Genomic DNA, 22,776 nt, shown 5'->3' on the forward strand with positions numbered 1-22,776 from the left:
TGTAGTGTGACTTGGAGCTAGTATATATAGTTAGGTGAGTGTGGGGGGGCACAGCTCCCCACGTTGGGGAGTGTGGGGGTGTAACCCCCCACTTAGTTTGGTTTTATATTGTCTAGTTTCTGTTAAGAGAATAAATAAGTAGTTTTTAAGTTGTGGAAGGAGGTAGGCTTTACTTTTATGAGTTTGTTTGTCTTTGGTTTCCCATTTAGTCTTGTGACATGTAGCATTGTAAGCTGTCAGTGAAATGAGATTCAGTAGAATGACATTTTCAGTGTTGGGAACTTTAAATGATTTGGTCTCAGTGAAATGAACTTCAGTGAAATGGGATTTTGGTGAGGTGAAGTAAACCCGTAATAAGTCACTCCACTGGAGCAGCTAATTCATTTACATGTATACTGGTATGCACTGGGGAGGCTTCAAAAGGGTTAACTGCCTTACAAGAAACTATGAACCAATGAAACTATGAACATTGTGATGACTTTAGCTTTAAACAAAATGAATGCAATATTACTGACACATTTATTAATATATTTCCAGAGATCATTTTGTGAAGAACAATTTTATCATTAATTGTTTTATGCTTGTGTAAAATGTTCTGAAATACTGTTTGGTGATTGCTTCTTGAATTTGCCTGAAAAAAAATGAGACTGTACATAGTAAGATCTAGACAGACAGGGAATACGTCTGAAATATACTTCAGTTAGTTATTAGACTATCAAAAGTTAAAACACTGACACACATGGAAACACTGTGAAATGCTTTCATTTAGCAAAACAGATATCTGCAAAAGGATATATCTGTGGGCTGTGTTAAAGCAATTTTAAACTGTACTAATTATACAGTTATTGTGGCATAATATCGGTTTACCTTTACATGTGCGTAATGCACATGGATGAAATTCAAAAGTCCAAAAGGACTTTTTCAAGTTTTTGGAAAGCCGAAAACAGAATGCATTGAATGTGCAATGAGTGAATGCACAGTAACATTCGCTCATTGCAGATTTGGCATTTTTGGTGCGAGGTGCACTATAGTGGGGATCGGGAAGTGAACCCTTTCCCCACTGTAGTGCGACCTGCAGTTAGAATAATAAAGTAGGGTGTGTGTGTGGGGCGCAGCCCCCCTGCATTACGCTTTGTATTTGAATAGAAATTCGAAAATCAGTGAATCTCGTTTTCGATTTACTGATTTTCGAACTTCGGTGCAAATCGGAATGACAACTTTCGTCATTCTGGTTCACACAAAGGGCCATTCGGTAGGTTGATTTTCAACCTTTCAAAGGTAAACCATAATATCACATAAGTGAATATACCTTTTTTATTTAATTGTTCAAACATAGAAGTGGCTGCACAGATAAAATGTTATCATTTACTTTATGGTCAGAAATGAAAAAAAAGTGTTTTAAAGATGATGTTTCTCAGGACAAATAATGTAAAACTGGTATCCAAATGTTTTGAGCTATATTTTTGAAGTTTAGATGTTGTTCGATAGACCAATGATTTGATGAGCAGACAGCACTTATAAATATTGATCTAAAAATTATCATCGGTCATATTAGGCTTTCATGCCAGCCTGTGTTCTGAAATGATACACACAATGAAGTAATGAAACTTTCAAGAGTTTTTCTGAACTTGGAAATGGTAATGTAATGTACAAACCTTTAATGTTTCACCAGTCACTGCCTTTGCTTCATTAGTTGTCTTGTTCCCTAAAGCAGATTTCTCCATTGCATCACCAATCATATTTTTTACTTGTTGAGATTTTTTCACAACATCTGGGATTGTTTTATTTCCTATCATTGGTATCTTCTTGAAAGCTGCATTGGTGTGCGTTTTTCTCTGAACAAGGTCTTTCTTTAGACCTGCAAGGAATATGAAACCAGATGGAGAAATCACTCACATTGTCTCTACTGGTGAAGATTACATCATGACACATTCATTTAAACACTCATCCTCTAAAGGACCAAAACTGTTATATGCCAGAAAATGGAAATGATATATGCAAAACTGCACAACTGCAAACCATAATTCTTTTGTCCAGAGAGAATAGGTGGGCATAGGACACAATCCTTCCACACATGCCCTGATGTGTAATTTGCTGTAAAAAGTGTTTAACTGGGAGTTTTAGTTACATCACAATTAAAGCTCCCAAGGCACGTTAAATGTGGTGTATAGACCATGAGCTATGCTAATACTTTAATTACTGCATTCTTTGCCTATGAGTAGAGCTGCAGACTTCATGTCATTGTCATGTTACATCTCATAAATGCAATAATTACTTCAGTCTTCTGGCTGAAACTGATACTTTGAAAATTCAATAGTCAGGAAAAATACACTCTTTTGAGCAGCTGGCAGTGACATGACATTAGCTGTTATGAAATCCTTGAGTGTGATCTACCAAATGTCCTTAACAGTGGGTTGGTGTAAAATAAATTAATAAATTAATGCCTTCCTCACCAACCTTGTTTTCACTGGCAGTTCCACAACATTTGTACTGCAAGAAGGACAGTGCTAAAGGTCCACATGAAACTAAAACATATTGGGGGATATTGCTAACTCTTACTGATGCCTGTGATAAGGGCCTTAATGCTGTGTACCCCAAAGTGCATGCTGTGTACCCCAAAGTGCAGGGTCACAAAATATTTGTAGCATGGAGTTTGGAATATATACTCTCTGACATACCTAATAACTCAGATGATAAGAGAACACACTCAAGAAAGAGGAGGAAAAATTCTCAGCTGCAGATTTGGAAGTGGGTAGTCATTTGGTAGTAAATGACTGCCAATCAGTGTGGTTTAATCAGCCTGATTACAAAGTCATGCCAAATCAAATTAGGATTTAGGATGGCAGGGACATAAATTTTGACAAAACAGGTTGTAGTTAGGGGAAAAATGTCAAACATAAATAAAGGTCGCACTGATAAACAATGAAAATGTCTAAACATGCTGTCATAAATTTAACAGTGCTTTATGTGAAACATATATGCAAACCAAACATAAAATTATAGGACACTGCAACAGAAATAAACGAAAAGTAGCTTTTGTTGAATGACTGAAGCTTCCAGCAAAGAATCAACAAAATTTTGTGTGAAACAAACATGGACATCAAAAAGCAAGCAAAAAAGCACTATCCTCAAAGATTAGGGGAACGTACAGTGTTTAGGAAATATGAGGAAACCCAAACAAAGAAATATAACAAACAAATGTTATGACAGAAATAAGTAAGTAATGAGAAAAGTAAAGGCCCAGACTGTGGAAAAGACATAGTATTCTCTTAAAAAGTACACACAACAGTATTTGAAAAATATCAAACTAAAGAAAAGAGAAGAAAAAGAAAGAATAATAAACATTAAGAAGCTTGATGGGGTTGGGCATACATGATAACATAAAAGCAGAGTTGCTAAATGAATACTTTTCAGTAGTTATAGTGATAAGGGAGATTTATCCTTTGCTGTCAATAGATGATACCAGGAAAATGTGGGTAGATGTCAGTCTTTTTACTGAGAAAATGATGAGGAAGCAACTTCAAAACCTAAAGGCATACCAGGTAGTGGAGTTTGATTGCACTCACCATAGGACATTCTTGGAAAAGAGCAGAGAAAAAGAAGTTATGTACTTACCATAACGTTCCATGTGAGTTGTTTATCTCGCTTTTATTCTCACTGATGAGTTCGGAGCCGATCCTCAGCTCTGACACGGCCGAAAGCAAAGCTCAAGGTTTGCCAGTAGCTCGAGAACCAAGCTCCTTATCCCACAATGCACTGCTGGAATTACCTTGGATCTTGTTTGCTGCGAGTACATATACCCTTTTATTTATTTCTACAAGGAAGCACTTCCTGAAGGGGGAGAAGTATTGAATAACCAGGATGGTACTAGCCTCTAAATCAACTGTCAGCCAGGAGGGGGAAGGACGTGAGAATAAAGGCGAAATAAACAACTCACATGGAACGTTATGATAAGTACATAACTTCTTTATGTGAAGTTGTTAAATCTCACTGTTTATTCTCACTGAAAGGTAGCATCCCTAGCACCCTCAATCTTGGGTGGCTCATGGAAGTACGTTTTTCAATACAGTGGAACCAAAGGAAGACCTGTCCCTGGAAGCCTTATCTACTTTGTAGTGTGTGATAAAGGTATGAGGCTTAGACCAAGTGTCAAGGGACAATTTAGCCTGAAAGGCAGAAGACGTAGAAACAGCTCTGGTAGAATGAGCCTTAGGTTTGTGTGTCAATGGCATGCTTGCATTCACATAAACAAAGGATATGCAATCTGATAACCATTTAGATAGAGTTGTTTTAGCCACTGGATTACCTTTTCTGGCCTCCGAAAAGGATACAAAAAGTTGATCTGATTTTCTAATATCCTTAGTTCTGTCAAGATAAAATCTGAGCTGTCTGTGTACATCAAGTTTGTGCAGCATGTATTCCAATTTGTTAGAGTGATTGGGAAAAAAGACTGGCAGCTCAATGACCTGATTGATATTCGGTTCAGAACAGACTTTAGGCAAAAAGGAGGGGTTTGTTCTGAGAGATACTCTATCAGCATGGAAAAGCATGTAAAGAGGCCTAACAGATAATGCTTGAAGTTCTGACACTCTGCGGGCAGAAGTAATGGCTACCAGAAATATAGTCTTCCAGGACAAATATTTGAGATCACAAGAAGATGCTGGTTCGAAAGGGGGGAGAATAATTTGAGACAGCATAAAATTAAAATTCCAGAGAGAATAAGGAATTTTGACAGGAGGTCTCATGTGAAAGGCACCTTTAAGAAAAGCCTTAGATAACTTATGGCCCATAGCATTCAACCCACTGAAGCCAAGGTGGAAATTTGATATGGCGGCTAACTGGACTCAAATTGTGGTAGCTGCTGCTCCTTCTTTAAAAATCTTTGTAAAAAATTCTAAAATGGCTGATAGAGGAGCTCAGAAAGGGTCGATTTTCTGTATATTGGCTCAAATTGAAACCTGTTCCACTTACTGCAGTATAGTTTCCTGGCGGATGGCTTGTGAGAAGACAAAAGGATTTGTCTTGTATCATCTGAGAGCGAATGAAGCCTGGCAATTAGGGGAAGTAGATGAGCTCAGAAAGGGTCGATTTTCTGTATATTGGCTCAAACTGAGAACCTGTTCCACTTACTGCGGTATAGTTTCCTGGCGGATGGCTTGTGAGAAGACAAAAGGATTTGTCTTGTATTATCTGAGAGCGAATGAAGCCTGGCAATTAGGGGAAGTGGATTAGCCAAGCAGTCAGTTTTAGGGACTGCAGTGAAGGATGGAGGTCCCCTGATGGGTGTGTCAGAAGGTCCGGAACTGGGTCCAGGAATCATGGATCCTCCAGTTGATGATGGTGAAGGAAGGGGAACCAAATCTGTCGAGGCCAGTAGGGAGCTATGAGGATAACTGTCCTTCCCAGTGACTTTGCTTTCTGTAAAACCTTGGGTATCAATGGAATAGGTGGGAATGCATATAGGAGACCCGGAGGCCAATCGTGTATGAGTGCATCTCTCGGGGAATGTCCTGGAGGTGGTATTAGGGCAAAGTAGCTTCTGCATTTGGTATTGATGTGACTGGCAAAGAGGTCGCAGCAAGGCTGGCCTCATTTCTGGAAAATCAGATCTGCAACTCATTGGTTGAGAGACCACTCGTGAGGCAACAGTATTGCCCTGCTTAGCTTGTCCGGTATCACATTGGATTTCCCTGGGATGTGCATTGCTATCAGAAAAAGGTGGGACGACACAGCCCATTGCCATACCCTGAGTGCTTCTTGACAAAGGGGGTAAGACTTGGTTCCACCTTGTTTGTTCAAGTACCAGACCACTGACATGTTGTCCGTCTGAATTGCAATTGTCCCTAGAGGAAGAGAGTCCTGAAAGTACTGCAATGCCAGAAGTACCGGTCTCAACTCCAGAACATTACTATGCAGATGTGACTCTTGATCCGTCCATGTGCCTTGGGCAGTCTTTCCCTGAAAATGCCCCCCCCCCACCCTATCAGGGAAGTGTCCGTGGTCACAGTGGCTACTGGGGGGGGGGGGCAAAGGGTCTTCCGATTGTAACATGAAGAAATGTCAACCACCACTGAAGGTCTCTCTTGCAAGAATTTGTGATAAGACTCATGTAGTGCATTGGTAGCTTTTGGTAGGACCACTGAGCGAAGAGGAGCTATCGAAGGATTCGCATATGCATCCTTGTGAGTGGTACAGCCAGGATTGCTGCCGCCATCAAACCTAGTACCTTCAAGACCTCTGCTGCTGTGGATTTGTTCTTTGACACCAGTGAGATGATGTGTGAAGAAGTGAGACTCTTTTGAATGGAAGACGTAGAGTGGTGGTTGAGGTATCTAACTCTGCTCCTATAAAAACGGTATGCTGCGATGGCAATAAGGCAGACTTTTCTAAGTTGACTGTAATGCCTAATTGACGGCAGAGTGTCAGAGTATATTGTGTTGCCTGAGTCAATTGATGCCTGGTGGTAGCAGTGAGGAGCCAATCGTCTAGGTATGGAAACACCTAGAATCCTAGATGCCTCAGGTGAGCCATGACCACTGCCATGCATTTGGTGAACACCCTGGGGGCTGTAGTGAGGCCAAAAGGCAGGGCTCGAAACTGGTAATGATTGGCTCCCAACCGGAAACGCAGGTGACCCCTGGAGCATCTGTTCATCTTTATGTGATAGTACGCGTTCTTGAGATCTATGGAGCACATCCAATCGCCTTTCTCTAGGAAGGGAAGAATGGACTGAAGAGTGACCATTCGCAACTTCTCTTTCTTTACAAATTGGTTGAGTCTGCTGAGGTCCAAGATAGGTCTCAAGTCCCCTGTTTTCTTTGGTTACAGAAAGAATCTTGAGTAAGTTCCGAATCCAACTTGGTCTGCTGGGACTGGTTGGATGACTCTTTTTTCTAGCAATTTTTGGACCTCTATGATTGCTTGTTCCCTGAGACTGCATGGAACATCTGGGATTCTGCTTACAGGAGTAGGAGGGGAAGAAAATGGCATGAAATATCCTTTGGAAATGATGCTTTGTACCCATGTATCTGATGTTATGTTTAGCCAGGCTTCTGGGTACAAAGTCAAGCGACCCCCGACTGCCTCCAGAGCCGAACAGCCAGCCACCCTTTCAGGAGCACTGGTAGGGCTGATCAGAGAACTGGCCTCTGTAACCCTGTTGCTGTGGACCCCCTCTGCCACGTGGGTGGCGTTTTCCATTATAACCCCTCTCCTCTGCCTCTAGAGGGGGTTTCTCCACGTGTGTCCCGAAAGGCTCCCTGTGCTTTTCAGAACCACATTTTCTCTCCCCTAGTGCCGTTGGGGTAGGGCCAAGTAGGGGTAGAAAAATGGACTCCAATGGCAGATAGGGTCTTGCCTTCCTGCTCATACCTGGTTAAAGTTTCCTTTACTTTAGGCCCAAACAGTGATGAGACATCAAATGGGGTATTGATAAAGGAAGACTTAAAGAGCTCCGCAAAGGGACAGAGATGCATCCAGGCTTGTCTCCGCAGAGCAATGCCTGAACTAGTGGCTCTACTCGAACCATCAGCTGCATAAGATATGAGACGCATGGACGAGTTCACAATTGAGTTTAGGGTAGCGAGCTGTGTGTTGACTTTGTCGGCAACCCCTGCAGCTACTGTACTCTAGAGAGTATCTCCTAGCTCTTTCAGGAGATCTCTTTGCAGTCTCGTAAAATGGGTTAAATAGTTCAGCGATCGCAGAGAAAAAGTTGCTGAACTAAACATGTGTTTCCCATATCTATCCATGATCCTAGAATCTCTGTTAGGAGGATGGATAGATGCGGATGTTTCAGACGCTTCCTTTTTGGTGGCTGCAGCTACCACCATGGCATCAACAGGCACTCCTTTGGTCAAAAAGGCTTTGTCCACTGGGGCAGAGATGAACTTATTCGGCTTCCGAGGGATAGGTTCCACGGCCTCCAATGACTCCCACACTTTACGAGAGATCAGCTCCATGAGCTCGTCATAAGGCGTAGACACCCAAGAAGTGGAAGGTTGAGAACCAAAAGACTTCAAGAGCACTGACTCATCCTCAGTAGGGGGTTTTGGACTGGCAATTGCCCCTCTGACTAAGAATCACTAATATCTCCGCAAAGGGGGATTGAGGGGACCCCTCTGACTCATCCAAGTCCGTGTCGGATGTCAAAGACTCCTGTGGGGAGTCTAAGTGCCTACTCTTGCACAGTCTCTTCCTGGGTACCTCCTCAGTGGGGAGATCTGGGGAGGTCTCGGAAGAGCAAGGGATGCCCTGTGGGGCCACTTGAGGCTTGGGGTCTCTATGCTTAGGGGGACCGGTAGATGTGGAAGCGGACACAGGAGCTTGAGGGGAGAAGGAAGCCCAAACCGATGCCAATGATGTCTTAGGAGACAGGACTCTCCTCATGGCATTGAAAGCACCATGGCTTCGACAAGAAGGGGTAGACGGATCCGGAGGAACCGTCCGATCCTCCCACACTGAAACCATGGGCTCCGAACCCGAGGTAGGAGCCAAGCTCATCCGAGCCGATGCCCCGAGAGGAAGAGTTGGCACCGACACATCAGTCTGACTATCCTCCCCAGGGAGAGTGTCGGCTCCTAGCGTCCTGGGTCGGCACTGACGATGTCCGACTAGAAGGAACCGATAACACCGGTGTGGGTCTCGAATCCATAGGTTCGACAACTATCGGTTCTGGCTCTTTCGGCTCCGAGAGTCCAGTACGGCTCAGAGGAGGAGGAGTAGTCAAGTCCGGTTCAATGGTCTTCGGCTCCGATGAAGTAGTCAGGGCCAACAACAATTTAGCAAGTCCTGGTGCCTATAAAAGCTTCTGCACCAGCCGATCCATATCTATATCAGAGAGGCTGACCAAAGACTTCGAGGAATGCACTGAAGGTGCTGACTGGAGCAGAGGAGATGTGGGAACCTCAGAGACTGGCTCCAAGACTGGGAGCTGACTCCGAACCAAAGGGACACTCGGTTCCGAGGACTGTGGAACCGATGACCCTGTACCCTCTGATCTCTTTGCCTTCTTGGTTTGTTTAGAATCAGAAGATTTTGAAGATTTTGAAGAAGTGCTGGCACCCTCCTGGCTACCCAATGCCTCAGAGAAAGTATGCTGCAGCAATCCCCTATCTATGAGTTTTCTCCTTCTCTCTAAGAGAACCCTAGACGAAAAAGAGTGGCAAATACTGCAAGAGTCTTGGAGGTGTTTAGCCCCCAGACAGTAAACACACATTGGACATGTCCGTCCATGATGGACATTTTCTGTCGACAATCTGGACATTTCTTAAACCCCGATTTGGGGTGAGACTTTTCACTCTCATCTGACATATTATAAAGAGACATACCACAAAATTAACATGTAAAGGTTAAATACAGGGCTAACTAAGCCCACACTAAAAAATATACTAATAGCAAGTAAAAATTGTAAAACTAAATAGGGCTAAGAAAGGGCCCAACACTAAGAAAAACTAAGCCAACACAAGGCACTATCTCCACAATCTAACCTACTTTAAACTATATTATTTTTAACAAGAAACACACACACACACACACACACACACACACACACACACACACACACACACACACACACACACACACACACACACTAAATAAGAATAATCTCTCAAAAAGAAGTAGAAGAAAGTTTTTTTAAAACTTGCGATTTATCAAAAATGGTCCGAGCTGACTGGATCACCAAGATCTCTTGCCGGGGCAAACTAGATCTGAGGTAATTCCAGCAGTGCATTGTGGGATAAGGGGCTTGGTCTCAAGCTACTTGTAAACCTTGAGCTTTGCTATCGGCTGTGTCAGAGCCGAGGATCCGAACCCATCAGTGAGAATAAACAGCGAGATTTAACAACTTCACATCTAATAATTCTAAACAAGCTTTTTTCAACAAATCATGAAATAAGGTTTGTGACGACTCTAAAATATGGCAAAAGTGGCTCCCATTCATCACAGTAGGTGCAGGATAGAGGCTGTTGGCTATTCAACTGCCAGTCTGACATTGGCAAAAACTGTAATCACTTCTTAAGGCTGGAGTGTTGACATGTAGAAGTCAGTGGAGGGCTAAACCCAGTGTAACCATAGGTTCACATCTGGAAGGCTATGCAAGACAAATCTAAGAGACTGCTCTGAAAGAGTTTCTGTCAATATTCTGCACTATAAAAATTATCATTTTCAGAAACATGCATCTATATGTTTGAATAAGGGGAGTATAGCCTAAGTCCAAGCCTGCCTTTCCTCAGAGCACCCCCCCACCACTATGAGGTAGAGTAATAAAATAAACTACTGTGTATAAATTACAGGGGTGTGATGGTCCTTATGTTATTGCAGTTCATTTTCTGAAAATGTGGAACTAACTATTGGAGGCATGGTTGGCATAATGTTGAGTCTTTGCCTCCCAAACACCAGATGCAGGGTTTGACCAGGCTCTGTTGGTCAACGCTTGTGTGGAGTTTGCATCTTTTCTCTGTCTTGGTGGGGTCCGTCCCACTCCTGAATAACATGCTGGATGATTGTATCTCAAACTTATCCAAAAAACTGAATGGAGTCGTGGACAGCAGCGCAAAATCTAGGTGATATCAATCAGGGGAGCAGCTGTGCAAGTGCTTTTTGCATCAAATGTGGCTTGCAGTATCCTCTAGATTTGAGAACACGTATCACAAATTGCACATCACATTCAGGCCTAGTCAGTCGATGTAAATATTTGGTTCTAGGTGATTTGGTCGTATTAAGTAATGTTGCTAAAATGAGCCTGGATATTTTCTGGTCATAAGTGGGTTGAGGACCTGGCCTATTCCAAACTGCATCAGGGACCCATGCTAATGGTGAGAGGGGTCTATGTGCCTCTGCTGACCATTGTGTGCCAGCCATAAAGACCAGTAGCCCTGGGTCAATAAGCTGCTGGGCAGATGGTGTCCAGCTGCCCACCTGGGTTACCTGGGATGGCTCTATTGTGTGAAAGCTGGATGTAAAACCAATCACCTGTCAAACCTGAACTAAGGATTGCTACACTGAATATAGGTTCACTGTGAGAACATAGTTTGTAAGTGAATGTCATGATGGTAAGAAACCAGGCATCCACTATATCCAGGAACAAGGGAGAAGGGCAATGCAGAAAACAGACTTGGATGAGGATCCAGAGTCTAATATGCAGCGGAAGGGCAGACTAGAAATAGCACTGGAATTGTGGAGAGGGAGTCTACTGAAGACAATGAGGGACATCATCAGAATTAGTGACAGACTTGGGGCAATCAGTCTCCAGTCTAAAGATAGAACACTGTTCATAATCTCAACCTATGATCCATAGCAGGGTTGTGATGGCAAAAAAAGTGTGCATTCAAGCAGGAGCTACAGGGCTTACAAGATAAAGCAGCACAACATCTGCTGGTGCCGACAATGAATGCTCATATTTGGACCTGAATGCTCATATTTGGACAAACAGACATAACATGATATGACTAGTACCTGGGTCCATATGGGTGGAGCTACTGGAATAAAGAAGGAGAAGTTATTCTAGACTTCTGTCTAGTAAATGGCTTAATAGTGGCTTATCTATGGAACATATGGTTCAGCAAAACAGACAGTCACAAGATCACATACAGGAGTAGTCAACATGCAACTCAGGTAGATTTCTTCCTAGTACAGAAAGGACACTGGTACAGAAAGGACACTGGAATAGAATCAGAGATTGTAATTCATCCCAGTGAAACCACTGGTGGCCACAGTCAGTGGCATGCAGTGGCAATAGAAGACACTAAGGTCTACAGAGACGAAGCTAAAGAACAAGATGTTAGTTGGAGTGAAAGCACAAACATTCAAGGAAATACTCTGGGCTTAAGCACCTCAAAAGAAGAAAAAGAAGAAATAAGTGGAGCTGAAGAAAAATGGCAGTGTCACAAAACAGCATGAGTGAAGACTACTGAACAGGCATAGGACCAATGGATATATGGAAACAGAGTAAATAAGCAAAGCTGATGGTGGAATATAGAAGCATAGAAACTTATCAAAACAAAGAAGGCTTGCAGGAAAAAAAGTGGCAGCCAGAAATGATGGACCAGGCTAAGAGCAAAGAGAATGAGAGTGCAGATGCAATAACAATGAACAAGACATCAGAGGCATTCAACCAGTTTCTGAAAAGTGACTTAGCACATATCACAAAGAAACTGGTTGCAAGGCAAAGACAGAAAGATAATGAAGATAGTCATCAGACACCATACATAAGAGATGCCAGCCACAACCTGATCACCAGTCCACAGAACATAGAATGAAGTTGGACGGAGTACTTGTATCAGCTTCTGAATGACGAAAACCTCACAGAAGCTGTACTACCCTATACACAGCCTATAATAAAAGAGGAAGGAAGAAGAGCCTGCCTTAAAAGAAGTGAAGACAGCACTAAGGAAAATGAAGTCAGGGAAAGTAGTAGCCTCAGATGAGGTCCAGACAGATATGATCAAGATGTTGTGTGAGTTAGGAAAACAATGGCTCCTGAGGATATTCATTGTAGTATATAAAAGAGAAAGGCATATTCCAGATAACTGGAGAATAATTCTAGTGGCAATGTGCAAGAACAAAAGGAACATTCACAGTATGGATGTATCAATCCCCTATCACACTGCATGAAAATGCTGGAGAGGGGGATTGATAAATTAATACAATCAGTAGTACAAAGATGGGATATAAACAGCTCAAATTTAGACCAGGATACAACACAACTGACTAAATGTTTGCAGTGAGACAAATAGTTGAGAGGAAGCTAGAGATGAGGAAAGAGTCCAAGTAGGCATTCCCAGACTTGAAGAAAGCATATGACAAGGACCTGAACAAGCCAATTTGGTCAGTTCTGCAATGGTTCAAAAAGTCTGAGAAGCAATGGTAAAATTAGTGGCTATGCAAAAAAGAACTGAATTACATAAGTATGAACAATGTTTGGATTCATAGAGAGGGTCTCCAGTGGTAGTGGGGATTCATTATGGTTGTACTCTGAGTCCACTGATGTTCATACTTATAATGAACTAAATTAATAAATAGGTTGGAGGGGACAGATTAATAAACCTGCTGTATGCAGGTGATGAGCAAATTCTGAACAGGAACATCACCAAATGACAGAAGAATGGAATGCAAAATAGAAGGCACATAGGATGAAGCTGAGTACAAACAAGATAGTTCTCATGGTAGCAAATGGGGAAAAAAAGAAGATGAAAATTGATATTACAGGGAAAATAGTGGAAAAAGTTAACACTGGCAAATTTGGGAGGGGTGGCTGAGGAGAAAGGAAGTCTGAATAAGGAGGTCAATGCTGGAATAAGAAGAGCTGCAGCCAAATGGCACAAAGTGTCAGGGGTAGCTTGTGACAGAAGAATGCCAAAGAAGCTGAAAAGTAAGGTGCACAAAACAGTAGTGCGACCAGTACTAGCGAATGGCACATAAGCCAGGACAGTGAAGGCACATCAGTTGAGAAAGCTAGAGGTGATGGAGATGAAGTGCCTGAGATGGGTGGTAAGAAGCACACTGTGGGACACACAAAAGAATGAGATCATATGATCAAAAGCCAATGTAATTACAATTGCAGAGAAAGTCAAAGAGAAGAGATTACTGTAGTTCAGGAACATGTGAAGGAAAGCAGAAGATGATGTGATGAAAATGATTTGGGAGAAACAGGAAGAAGGAAAGAGAAAACAAGGATGTCCAGGTCAGAGATGAATGGATATTGTGACAGAAGACCTGTGAAAGTTACACACAACTGTTGAGGAAGGTAGAAGGATGGCACTGATTCTAGAGATGGTGGAACAGGTGACATGACACCCCAATCCCATGTAGAAAAAAAGGAGGTTGATGATGATCATCATCATCATTACAGAATTCAGTATTATGTGTCTCACCTTTTTTGACTGGGTAATATGAGTATTAAATAAGAACAGGGCTAGAGAAGTGACCAATTTAAATTTCAGCAAGTCATTAGATACAGAGATGGACAAATGTTTGGCTGTAGGTTGACGGTAGTGATAAAGCTGAGTTTGAAACAATCAACTTTACAGCACTGGTGAAGTGCTGAGGGTTAATGCACCACAGCTGCTGTTATGCTGCTTAACCTGATTTGACAGTAGCCCCATTTTGAAGGAAATTAAATTGAAAGAGGCACTCATTTTGTATGAATGCCATCCTTTCTCTTTTGCATATTTAAAATGGAGCATCTCATATACATGTGGCAGCTAGCAGTGTCTCACAGAATGATGACCAGAGAATAAAATGCAGGGCCCTTTTCTTGATCCACGTCAGGGTGCTTCTGTATGTTTACCTCATTTTATTTTACTTAAAACTTGACTCTTATTAACTCATTTGTTATATACCACCCACCTCGGCACCAAGCTAATGTGAAGTTGGGTGAATAGCTATGCAAAAGAATCATGATGCCATTAAACAGGAATGAAAAGAGCCATGGTCCTTATAATGTTATTAGCAGTACTGTATTCATGGAAGTGGAAGGAAAGGGATTTTTCACTAATGCTATAATTTCCACTTGACAAGCTAGGGTGTATCACCATGTAGTGTGTTACACAAGAGGTTTAGTGTTGCATGCTCCCTTGTGTACACATGCATATACTTGGCAAAGGTAATTCTTCCTCCCTGTCCCAAAAGTCAATTAAATACTGAGTGCTAGTCTCTGGCATCTACCAAGGAGTGCTTTTGAGGCAGGTATTCTCTTGCCCTTTCTTCATGGAAGGAGACCTAGCCTCAGCCTTTCTACCCTTCACTTTAAGGATGACACTCCTGAAAACAGGCCAAATGGTGAAACTAGTTCATTGTTAAAAAATGTAAATATCTATTCCATGTGCCATTGGGGATAGTGTGTGTCATCAGAAAATAAGGGGTATAATGAAAAGCATGCTGGCTGTACAGACAGGTTTAGAAATATGCTGGCCATTTGTACTTTCTATGATACACCATGTTTTCTGGAGAAAACCTCAGAAAAACAGTGAGAGCTTGGAAAATGGAAGAATAAGTATTCAGACTGAAAATGGAACGTAATTAGTGGAAAAAAAGCAGCACTATCTCTATCTGCATCTGCATGTCTATGTCTAACTATCCATATAAATGTAAACTATACATGCATGCATATACTTCCAAACAATATATACAAATATATTTATATACATGTACTTTAGTGACAATTGGCACTCCAGGTAAAAATGTGTAAGATAATTTACCTGTCAAGTCTTTCAGCAGAAGGTCTACTTCATTAACGGTTTTCTTTCCTGCTATAACTGAAGAAACTGCTGAGGTGTGAGATTCACTGGCCCATACTGCAAGCTGCAAGTCATGAAGAAACATCTTAGAACTATGAACTATGGTATGTAGAATGTCCTTAGCATGGCACAGACTTAAGTAACATCAACGTTATTAGTACAGCATATAACCCAGATGTACTGCTCAATTGCCTTACCTTGCCTTTCCAAAACTACAGCTGTTTTTATCCTACACTGTTTGCTGCCTACTATCAAAGTAACAAATCCTCATTTTGATGTGAGAAAGTTGCTTTATAATGTTTTTTCCCTGACTGATCAGTTCAGATTGATTTTCAGGTATAGCAGTACAGCATTAACAGCTTAGCTGAACACAGCCATACGGAGAATAAAATGTATATGTCAATTTCTGTTCCCCTGCTAGCAAAATCCACAAGCGGCAGAATGCCTACATTCTAACTTGCAATTCAGTGATCAGAACTTCTATGCCACTCTCCAGTGTCTCAACATCACAATGCAACACTCAGTGGTGTGACTACCATCACTGAAAAATAAGTTGTGACTCAGCCAGAACACCAATGAATTCTGAAACCCGCTGTTGTACTTTTCAAGAATTTCTGCACGGGAGGGTATCTTTGCCCACATTCGCTGTTTCATATAGGAGGTGCACCCCCACATCCCTGCTACTTATACTAACTCAGAGATCACTTGATGACACAGTAGAAAGAATGTTCCAAGGCACAACAACCTTGAGCAAAGCATGTATTCCCCTAGTCACACTTGTTTTTTCACAACTCCAGTGACAGTAAATACTGTTCTCAAACATTCAACAAGCATCCATCTGAGGATTCTATACAAAGGTGTTTATCCATATGAAATGAAAATCAAATGATAACTGATCAACTAACTGCAGGTCCTTCACAGCCCAATCAAACTGCAACAAAGGTATTTTATTAAAGCATTTAGATTTCAGAGTGATAAAAATCTTATTAAAAATCACTTGCCCAGCAAAGGATTGGACAGATCAATAAAACTGCTGTATGCAGACAATGTGGCATTAAAAGCAGACTTTGAACAAGAACTTCAGAAAGTGATAGGGGAATGGAATGCAAAACTGAAGGCACATGAATGGAAGCGGAGTATAGACGACAGTTGTCATGACAGCAAGTGGAGGAAATCAGAAGAAGCTGACAACTGACCCAGAAGGGAAATTGTGGCAAAGTTAACAGCTTCAAGTATCTGGTAGGAGTGACTGAAGAGAAGAGAAGTCTGAATGAGAAGGTCATTGACAGAATCAGAGGGGCTGCAGCCAGCTGGAACGTTATGTTGGGATAGTGTGTAACAGAAGAATGTCAAAGAAGCTGAAAAATAAGATGCACAAAACAGTGTTATGAACAGTACTACTGTATGGTACAGAAACCCTGGCCGTGAGGGGAGAACAGTTAAGGAAAACAGAGGTGATGGAGATGAAGTGCCTGAGATAGGTAGTAAGTAAATGCACACTGTGGGGAAGATGAAAAAATTCTGACGTCAATGAAGAATCCAGAGTAGCTAGTGCAGGAAAGCAGAAGATGATTTAGTGAGGAATATTTGAGAGAGACAGAAAAAATGCAAGATGAAATGAAGATGCCCAACCAAGAGTTGGATGGACTGCATGAGAGAAGAACAAGATGGTAGGATAGCAGCACTAAATCAAGAAACGAGAGAGGTGGTGGCATAACACCACCCTAAGTAGAAAAATGGGAAAAAGGTGGTTGATGATGATAACGATGACAATGAAATAATACGGACACACTAATCGATTCTTAATCTTTCTGATTCACTTTAAAAATTAATATACTACATGTGGGGCCATGCCAGTGGCACAAAAATGTCCTTTGACTATTTGGTTTAAGAGTATCATGGAAAAATGTAAATTACGTACTTACCAGATTATTATACTTAGTTGGTATTTGTCCAGATACTGGAAGTGGTGAACGTTTTCTTTTGACAGCAGCTCTCCTTGCATGCTTGAGCTCCCCCCATGACATAAGCTCCTGATTTGTGTGAGACATTCCAGACTGAGTGAAAATCATTTATAAGAAGATTCCCCTAAGGATAAGCCATGACAAGGAAAGATGTCTATCAAGGGAACCTGAGAAGAGTAAACTAAGCATCCACTGTTTCTAGAGATCCATTCAAAAGTGACAATTTGGAGGAGACTAGATGGGTGGGTTTGTTACAGTTTCCAGATAGATATGAGCTAAATCTAATGTTCTGATAAGGACATAACTTTTAATTAAGTTTGGTCCCTCCCCGACACTGCAACTAGTGGAAAGAATCGCCAGCAGATCCGGGGTAGCAAAAGACAGCAAATTTTTTAGAATACAATGGCTCCAAAGGAGGCAGAACTCTGGACAAGAAATCAAGCTGTAATGCTTAGTAAAGGTATTTAAGGGAGACCAGATATCAGGCGCAATAATATCTTCAAACAGTCAATTTTATTGGTAGGCTGTGGTCAGGGCTTGAGCCCTGACAGTGTGAGCTTTCAATCTAGATGCTTGATGCTAGATGGACATCACTAGAAGTGGCAGAACTATGTTGTCAAGTGAAAAGATCTCATATCCAGGTGATGATGTCTGGACAGGTGAGTAAGCAGATGAGGGTGCTTCAGAAGAAGAAGAAGAAGAATATTTTCTCTTGAGGTGAAGCCACAGCAGAGGGATCCAAATCTGGTGTGGCCAAAATTGAACTGTGAGAATAACCTTTGCTCTGTACATTCTGACTTTCTGGAGGAATCTGATTATGAGAGGAAAAGAGGGAAATGCATAAAAGAGACCTGGAGGCCAAATGTGGGAGAATGCATCTCTTGGGAAAGGTCCTTCTTACGGGACAATAGAAAAAAAAAACAATTACATTTGCTGTTGAAGGGTATAGTAAAGAGATGATAACAGTGTCTTCCTCACCTCTTGAATAAAATCTTAGATACTGCAATATTGAGAAACCATTTTTCTGTGAGCAACCTGTCCACAATTATGTTGGAATTCCCCTGTATTTGCATTATTATAAGGCAATGTGATGTTATGGCTCATTCCCAAACCCTCATTACTTGTCTGCATAGCAGATAAGGCTGGGTTCCTCCATGCTTTTTTTATATAACATACCACAGCCATGTTGTCAATGTTGTTAGAGTGGATGGATATCACATCCTGTGAGAGCAAATTCTGAAATATTTTTAACCCTGAGAGGACTGCTCTCATCTGCAGAATGTCAAAGTGTGTTTTGGCCTCTTGCAGGGTGCATGTGTCCTGGACCATCCTGACCCCCCGTAAGGATAGGTATCATGACATTGGGGAGTTGGTTGAATGAAGGGTATTCCTGTTGAAAGATTCTGTGGATTTGTCCACCTCAGCAGATGTTTGGTGCAAGTTTCTGAAAGTTTGATTGCATGTGACACAGACTGGGTTGCTTGCTTCCATTGAGTTCTGAGTACTCCATATAAAACCCTTATATAGAGCCTGGCATTTAATACCATCAGAACTGGGGCCACCATCAATCTTAGAATTGTGGTTGCAATGGTGTGTGCGATGTTTGAAGGATATATGACTTCTTGAACAATCCAAGAAACTCTGTTTGGTGGTTAACTTACTTTGTGGTCAACTGTATCCAACTGGTAGCTGGTAAATGTTAGGGACTGTGATAGAGCTGGCAGAGATTTTACTGCACTGATCATGATCTGCAAAGACAGGCAAAGGAGGAACAAAGAGTGCCTTGCAGTGAGAAAATTTTCCATTGAGGGTACTGCTATGAGCCAGTTATTTGGATATGTATATATTGTTACCCCTAGCAATCACATGTGGCATGACTGAAGCCATGCATTTGGTGGACACCAAGGAAGCTATAGTGAGACCAAATGGCAGGTATCTGAATTGGTAATGACTGGTCCTACCAGAAAGAGGAGTCTCAAGGATGACTTTATTTCAATGTGTAAGTATGCATCCTGGATATCCAAATAGCACATCCAGGCTCCTGCCTGTAGACAAAGTAGGGTGGATTGCACCTTGACCACTCAGAATGACACTTTACGTATTGATTAAAGCGATTAAGGCTGACAACTGGAATGTTGTCCTGGGTCTTTCTGGGAAACAAGAAGAAGCAAGAGTAAAACCTGGACCCTTTGTGGTCTTGTAGGACTTTTTGCATGGCTTTTTTCAGAAGGTTGTATACCTCCTGTTTGTCACCCTGCATGATGGCCAACCACACGGGTAGATGCAGGGAAAGCTGTCTCCCATCTAACCTCAGAAAGGGAAAGCTGGCCAAATCTTGAGTGTTCATTTTGGCAAGAACCTCAAAAGGATCCCCTGAACCCTTGTTGGTGCAGACCATCTATGCCTCGGAGTAGCGAATAGATGAGAGGTCCTGACGCTTACCATGGATCTTTTGTCATATTGCTGCTGCTGCAGAGATTTTTGGAATTTGTGAAACCACATTTTTTGTGCTTTTTTTGGCAAATTGACCTTTTAGGGGCTGAAAATGTAACCCAAATAACTATGAGTATTTGGCCCTTTTGCTCACAGTGCAAAAATTGTCTTTAACTTTTTTCCCAAACAAACAGTTTCTGTCAAAGGAAGCACTGGCAAAAGCCACCATGAAGTGATCTGCAGACTCTGTAAGGAACAGATAGGCCTGCCCATGCACTGCAATGCTTGAAGTAGCCACTGTAGTTGCTCTGCATGCTATATTCTTTTATCAAGCCTCTGGCCAGTGAAGAGGTAAAATGTAATGGTTGCCACTTGGGTCTCCAACTGTGTCCTCAGATACCCTGTGGGCAACTGTTTTAGAGCATATATTGTTTCATCAGCTAATTCCCTCTGAAGCTAAACCATATACACCATGTAATCAAGAGCCTGATTGAAAAGGTACTGGATGCAAATACATGCATTCCAAGTCTATCCATCATCCATGACTCCTTGTTGGGAGGATGAACAGCCTGAGCATCCTCCAGTACCTCACACTTGGAGGCTGCAGCCCACCACTAAGCAATCTGCAAGTGGCCTTTTGCTCCAATGTTTTCTATCTTTGTGGCATCTGCAACACTCTGTTTTTCTAGGGAATGGCACAGATACATGTGGCTATTTCCACAGGTTGGAGAACACCATAAAAATAAGCTTACCAGGGCAAGGCACTACCCAAGCTACTGGGGCACAGACCTATATGCATGATGAAAAATCTCTTCCTCCAGGGAGGTGGGATCTACTGACTAGGACCCTCTCTGCCTCATAATTTCAAGTACTTCACCAAATGTGGTATCTTCTGAAGTGGATTTAGAAGAGAATCTCCCCTTCAAGATCATTGTTAGTGGATGGAGACTAAGAGGAGGAATCTGAGTGCTTTTTTTTGCACTATCACTTCCTAATGTGTCTCAGAGGGGATTCAACTGAGCTCTTTTGGGAGGAAAGAACCCCAGACTTCAGCAATCAAAGCCTATGAGGTTCTCTGTTCTGTGGGAACAAGGATAACATATAGCTGAAGGCTTCAGACTTGACAATGTCCACGTGTGGAATCAATGGAGCATGTACCTGCCACTGCAAAAGGATCATTCTGGATGCCCTGTTCAGTCTGTCAACCAAGATATTCAAGCCCAAGACCACTGGTATCAATTGTACTGATGTTGGCATCAAAAGATGGATATTGGTGCCAACCACTGGCACTGAAGCCTCCATAGTCAAAGTCAACTGGGAAAATTTCAGTGCCAGCAGATCAGATGCAGAGGGCAGTGATGACAACGATAGTTCCAACAAGGCAGGAACCAGGGTCAGGCACTTGGCACTGAGCCCCCTTGGCACTAGTGAAAACCCAACACCAAGGATGTCAATATGGAAGAAAATGTACCCTCTGGCACTGAACGCACTGTCATACCAGTGTCAAAACAGAGATCAGTGGACAAACAGCATTGAAGGAGGTTAGGGGTTCTTTTCAAACTGCCCTGCACATGGAGGGGGGAGAAATGACACCATACTACAGCTGAGCCTTCACAAGCACTGACATCATCTGCTCCTAGCTGAGCCAGGCTCCAAAGGGGCCAGAAAGAATGAAAGAAAGTCACCAGTCTGGAAGGGAGGATAAAAACAACAAATCATCCCCTTAACTGCTTAATCACCTAACCTCTCCAAAGTATAAAGTCATACTCACTGCTTCCACATCTGATCTATCCATTTCATCCTGTATACCAAATACCCAGGTCTCCTGTTAATAGCCCTAGTATTGTAACTCTTAGTATTATACAATTTCTGCTCTTTTCACTGATAAAATGTCCCTCCATATTTGTATATACTATGTCTGTTCTTTTCAGTGGATCACATTTACCTCACCTATAACCACCTGTATTATGCATTATATCAACGGTCTCCAACCTTTTTTGCACCATGGGCTGGTTTCATGTAAGACAATTTTCCACAGACCAACCATTGTACGTGCATAATAAAACATATAAAGTGCATAATATTTATTTATTTATTTGACATTTGTTTAACTGTGGGGTAAAGTCCATTTTCAGCCAAGACCCAGGGAGAAAATATCCCAAGTGCAATAAAAACACAATTGTCAATAATTACAAAAATAAAAACAAAAAAAAAACACTGATCTACTATGGTTGAGAGATACATAGACCTAATGGCAACCTTACTGACTTTCTAAGTTTATAAGAACAATATTTAAAATCTGTCCCTATTATTTGTGGCTCTCTCCAGAATTATTGTGTGAGAGATTGAGTGTTATGACCAAGAGGCACGCAAACCTCATTTCTGCTGCCAGGGATCACTCTCACTCTTTACTCTCTCTCTCTCTCTCTCTCTCTCTCTCACACACACACACACACACACACACACACACACACACACACAGTCTGTTCTGCTTTCATGCACACTTTCACTCACACACGCACACACACACACACACACACACACACACACACACACACACACACACACACACACACACACACACACACACACAGTCTGTTCTGCTTTTGCACACACACACACACACACACACACACACACACACACACACACACACACACACACACACACACACAGGCTCTTTTGCTTTCATGCACACATTCACTCACACAAGATCACTCAATCTCTCACAAACAGTCTGTTTTGCTTTCATGCATGCATTCACTCACACATGCAAACAGAAACACACACACACACACACACACACACACACACACACACACACACACACACACACACACACACACACACACACACACACACACAGTCTCCTCTACTTTCATGTACTCATTCACTCATACACGCAGACAGAGACATATGCACACAAATTTTTACGGTTTCCTTGACTTTTATTTTACACTTGCTAAACAGCAAAAGCCCTGCTTAGCAAGTGCAAAATAAGGGCTCGATAGATCTCACTGCTCACTCTCTCTCATACATACAGTCTTCTTCTTCTTTCACACACACATACATTCTACTTTCATGCATGCATTCACTCACACACGCAGACAGATGCATAAAAACACTCATGCATATTCATA

The 22,776-nt window shown here is 41.9% G+C and overlaps 1 protein-coding gene across 2 annotated transcripts in view; it reads right to left on the bottom strand.

The window, feature by feature from the left end:
- The window catches only part of LAMC3 (laminin subunit gamma 3), a 4,228,426-nt gene that overhangs the window by 222,734 nt on the left and 3,982,916 nt on the right, over positions 1 to 22,776 (bottom strand). For both annotated transcript variants that reach the window (XM_044058389.1, XM_044058388.1), the window contains 2 exons: positions 15,201 to 15,303; positions 1,656 to 1,858 (listed from right to left, as the gene is read on the bottom strand). In XM_044058389.1, coding sequence (XP_043914324.1) covers positions 1,656 to 1,858; positions 15,201 to 15,303 — 306 coding nt within the window. The remainder of the gene's footprint in view (positions 1 to 1,655; positions 1,859 to 15,200; positions 15,304 to 22,776) is intronic.

This window comes from Protopterus annectens, chromosome 16.part0 (genome assembly GCF_019279795.1).
Source record: "Protopterus annectens isolate FY-2018-M chromosome 16.part0, PAN1.0, whole genome shotgun sequence".
Lineage (NCBI taxonomy): Eukaryota > Metazoa > Chordata > Ceratodontiformes > Protopteridae > Protopterus > Protopterus annectens.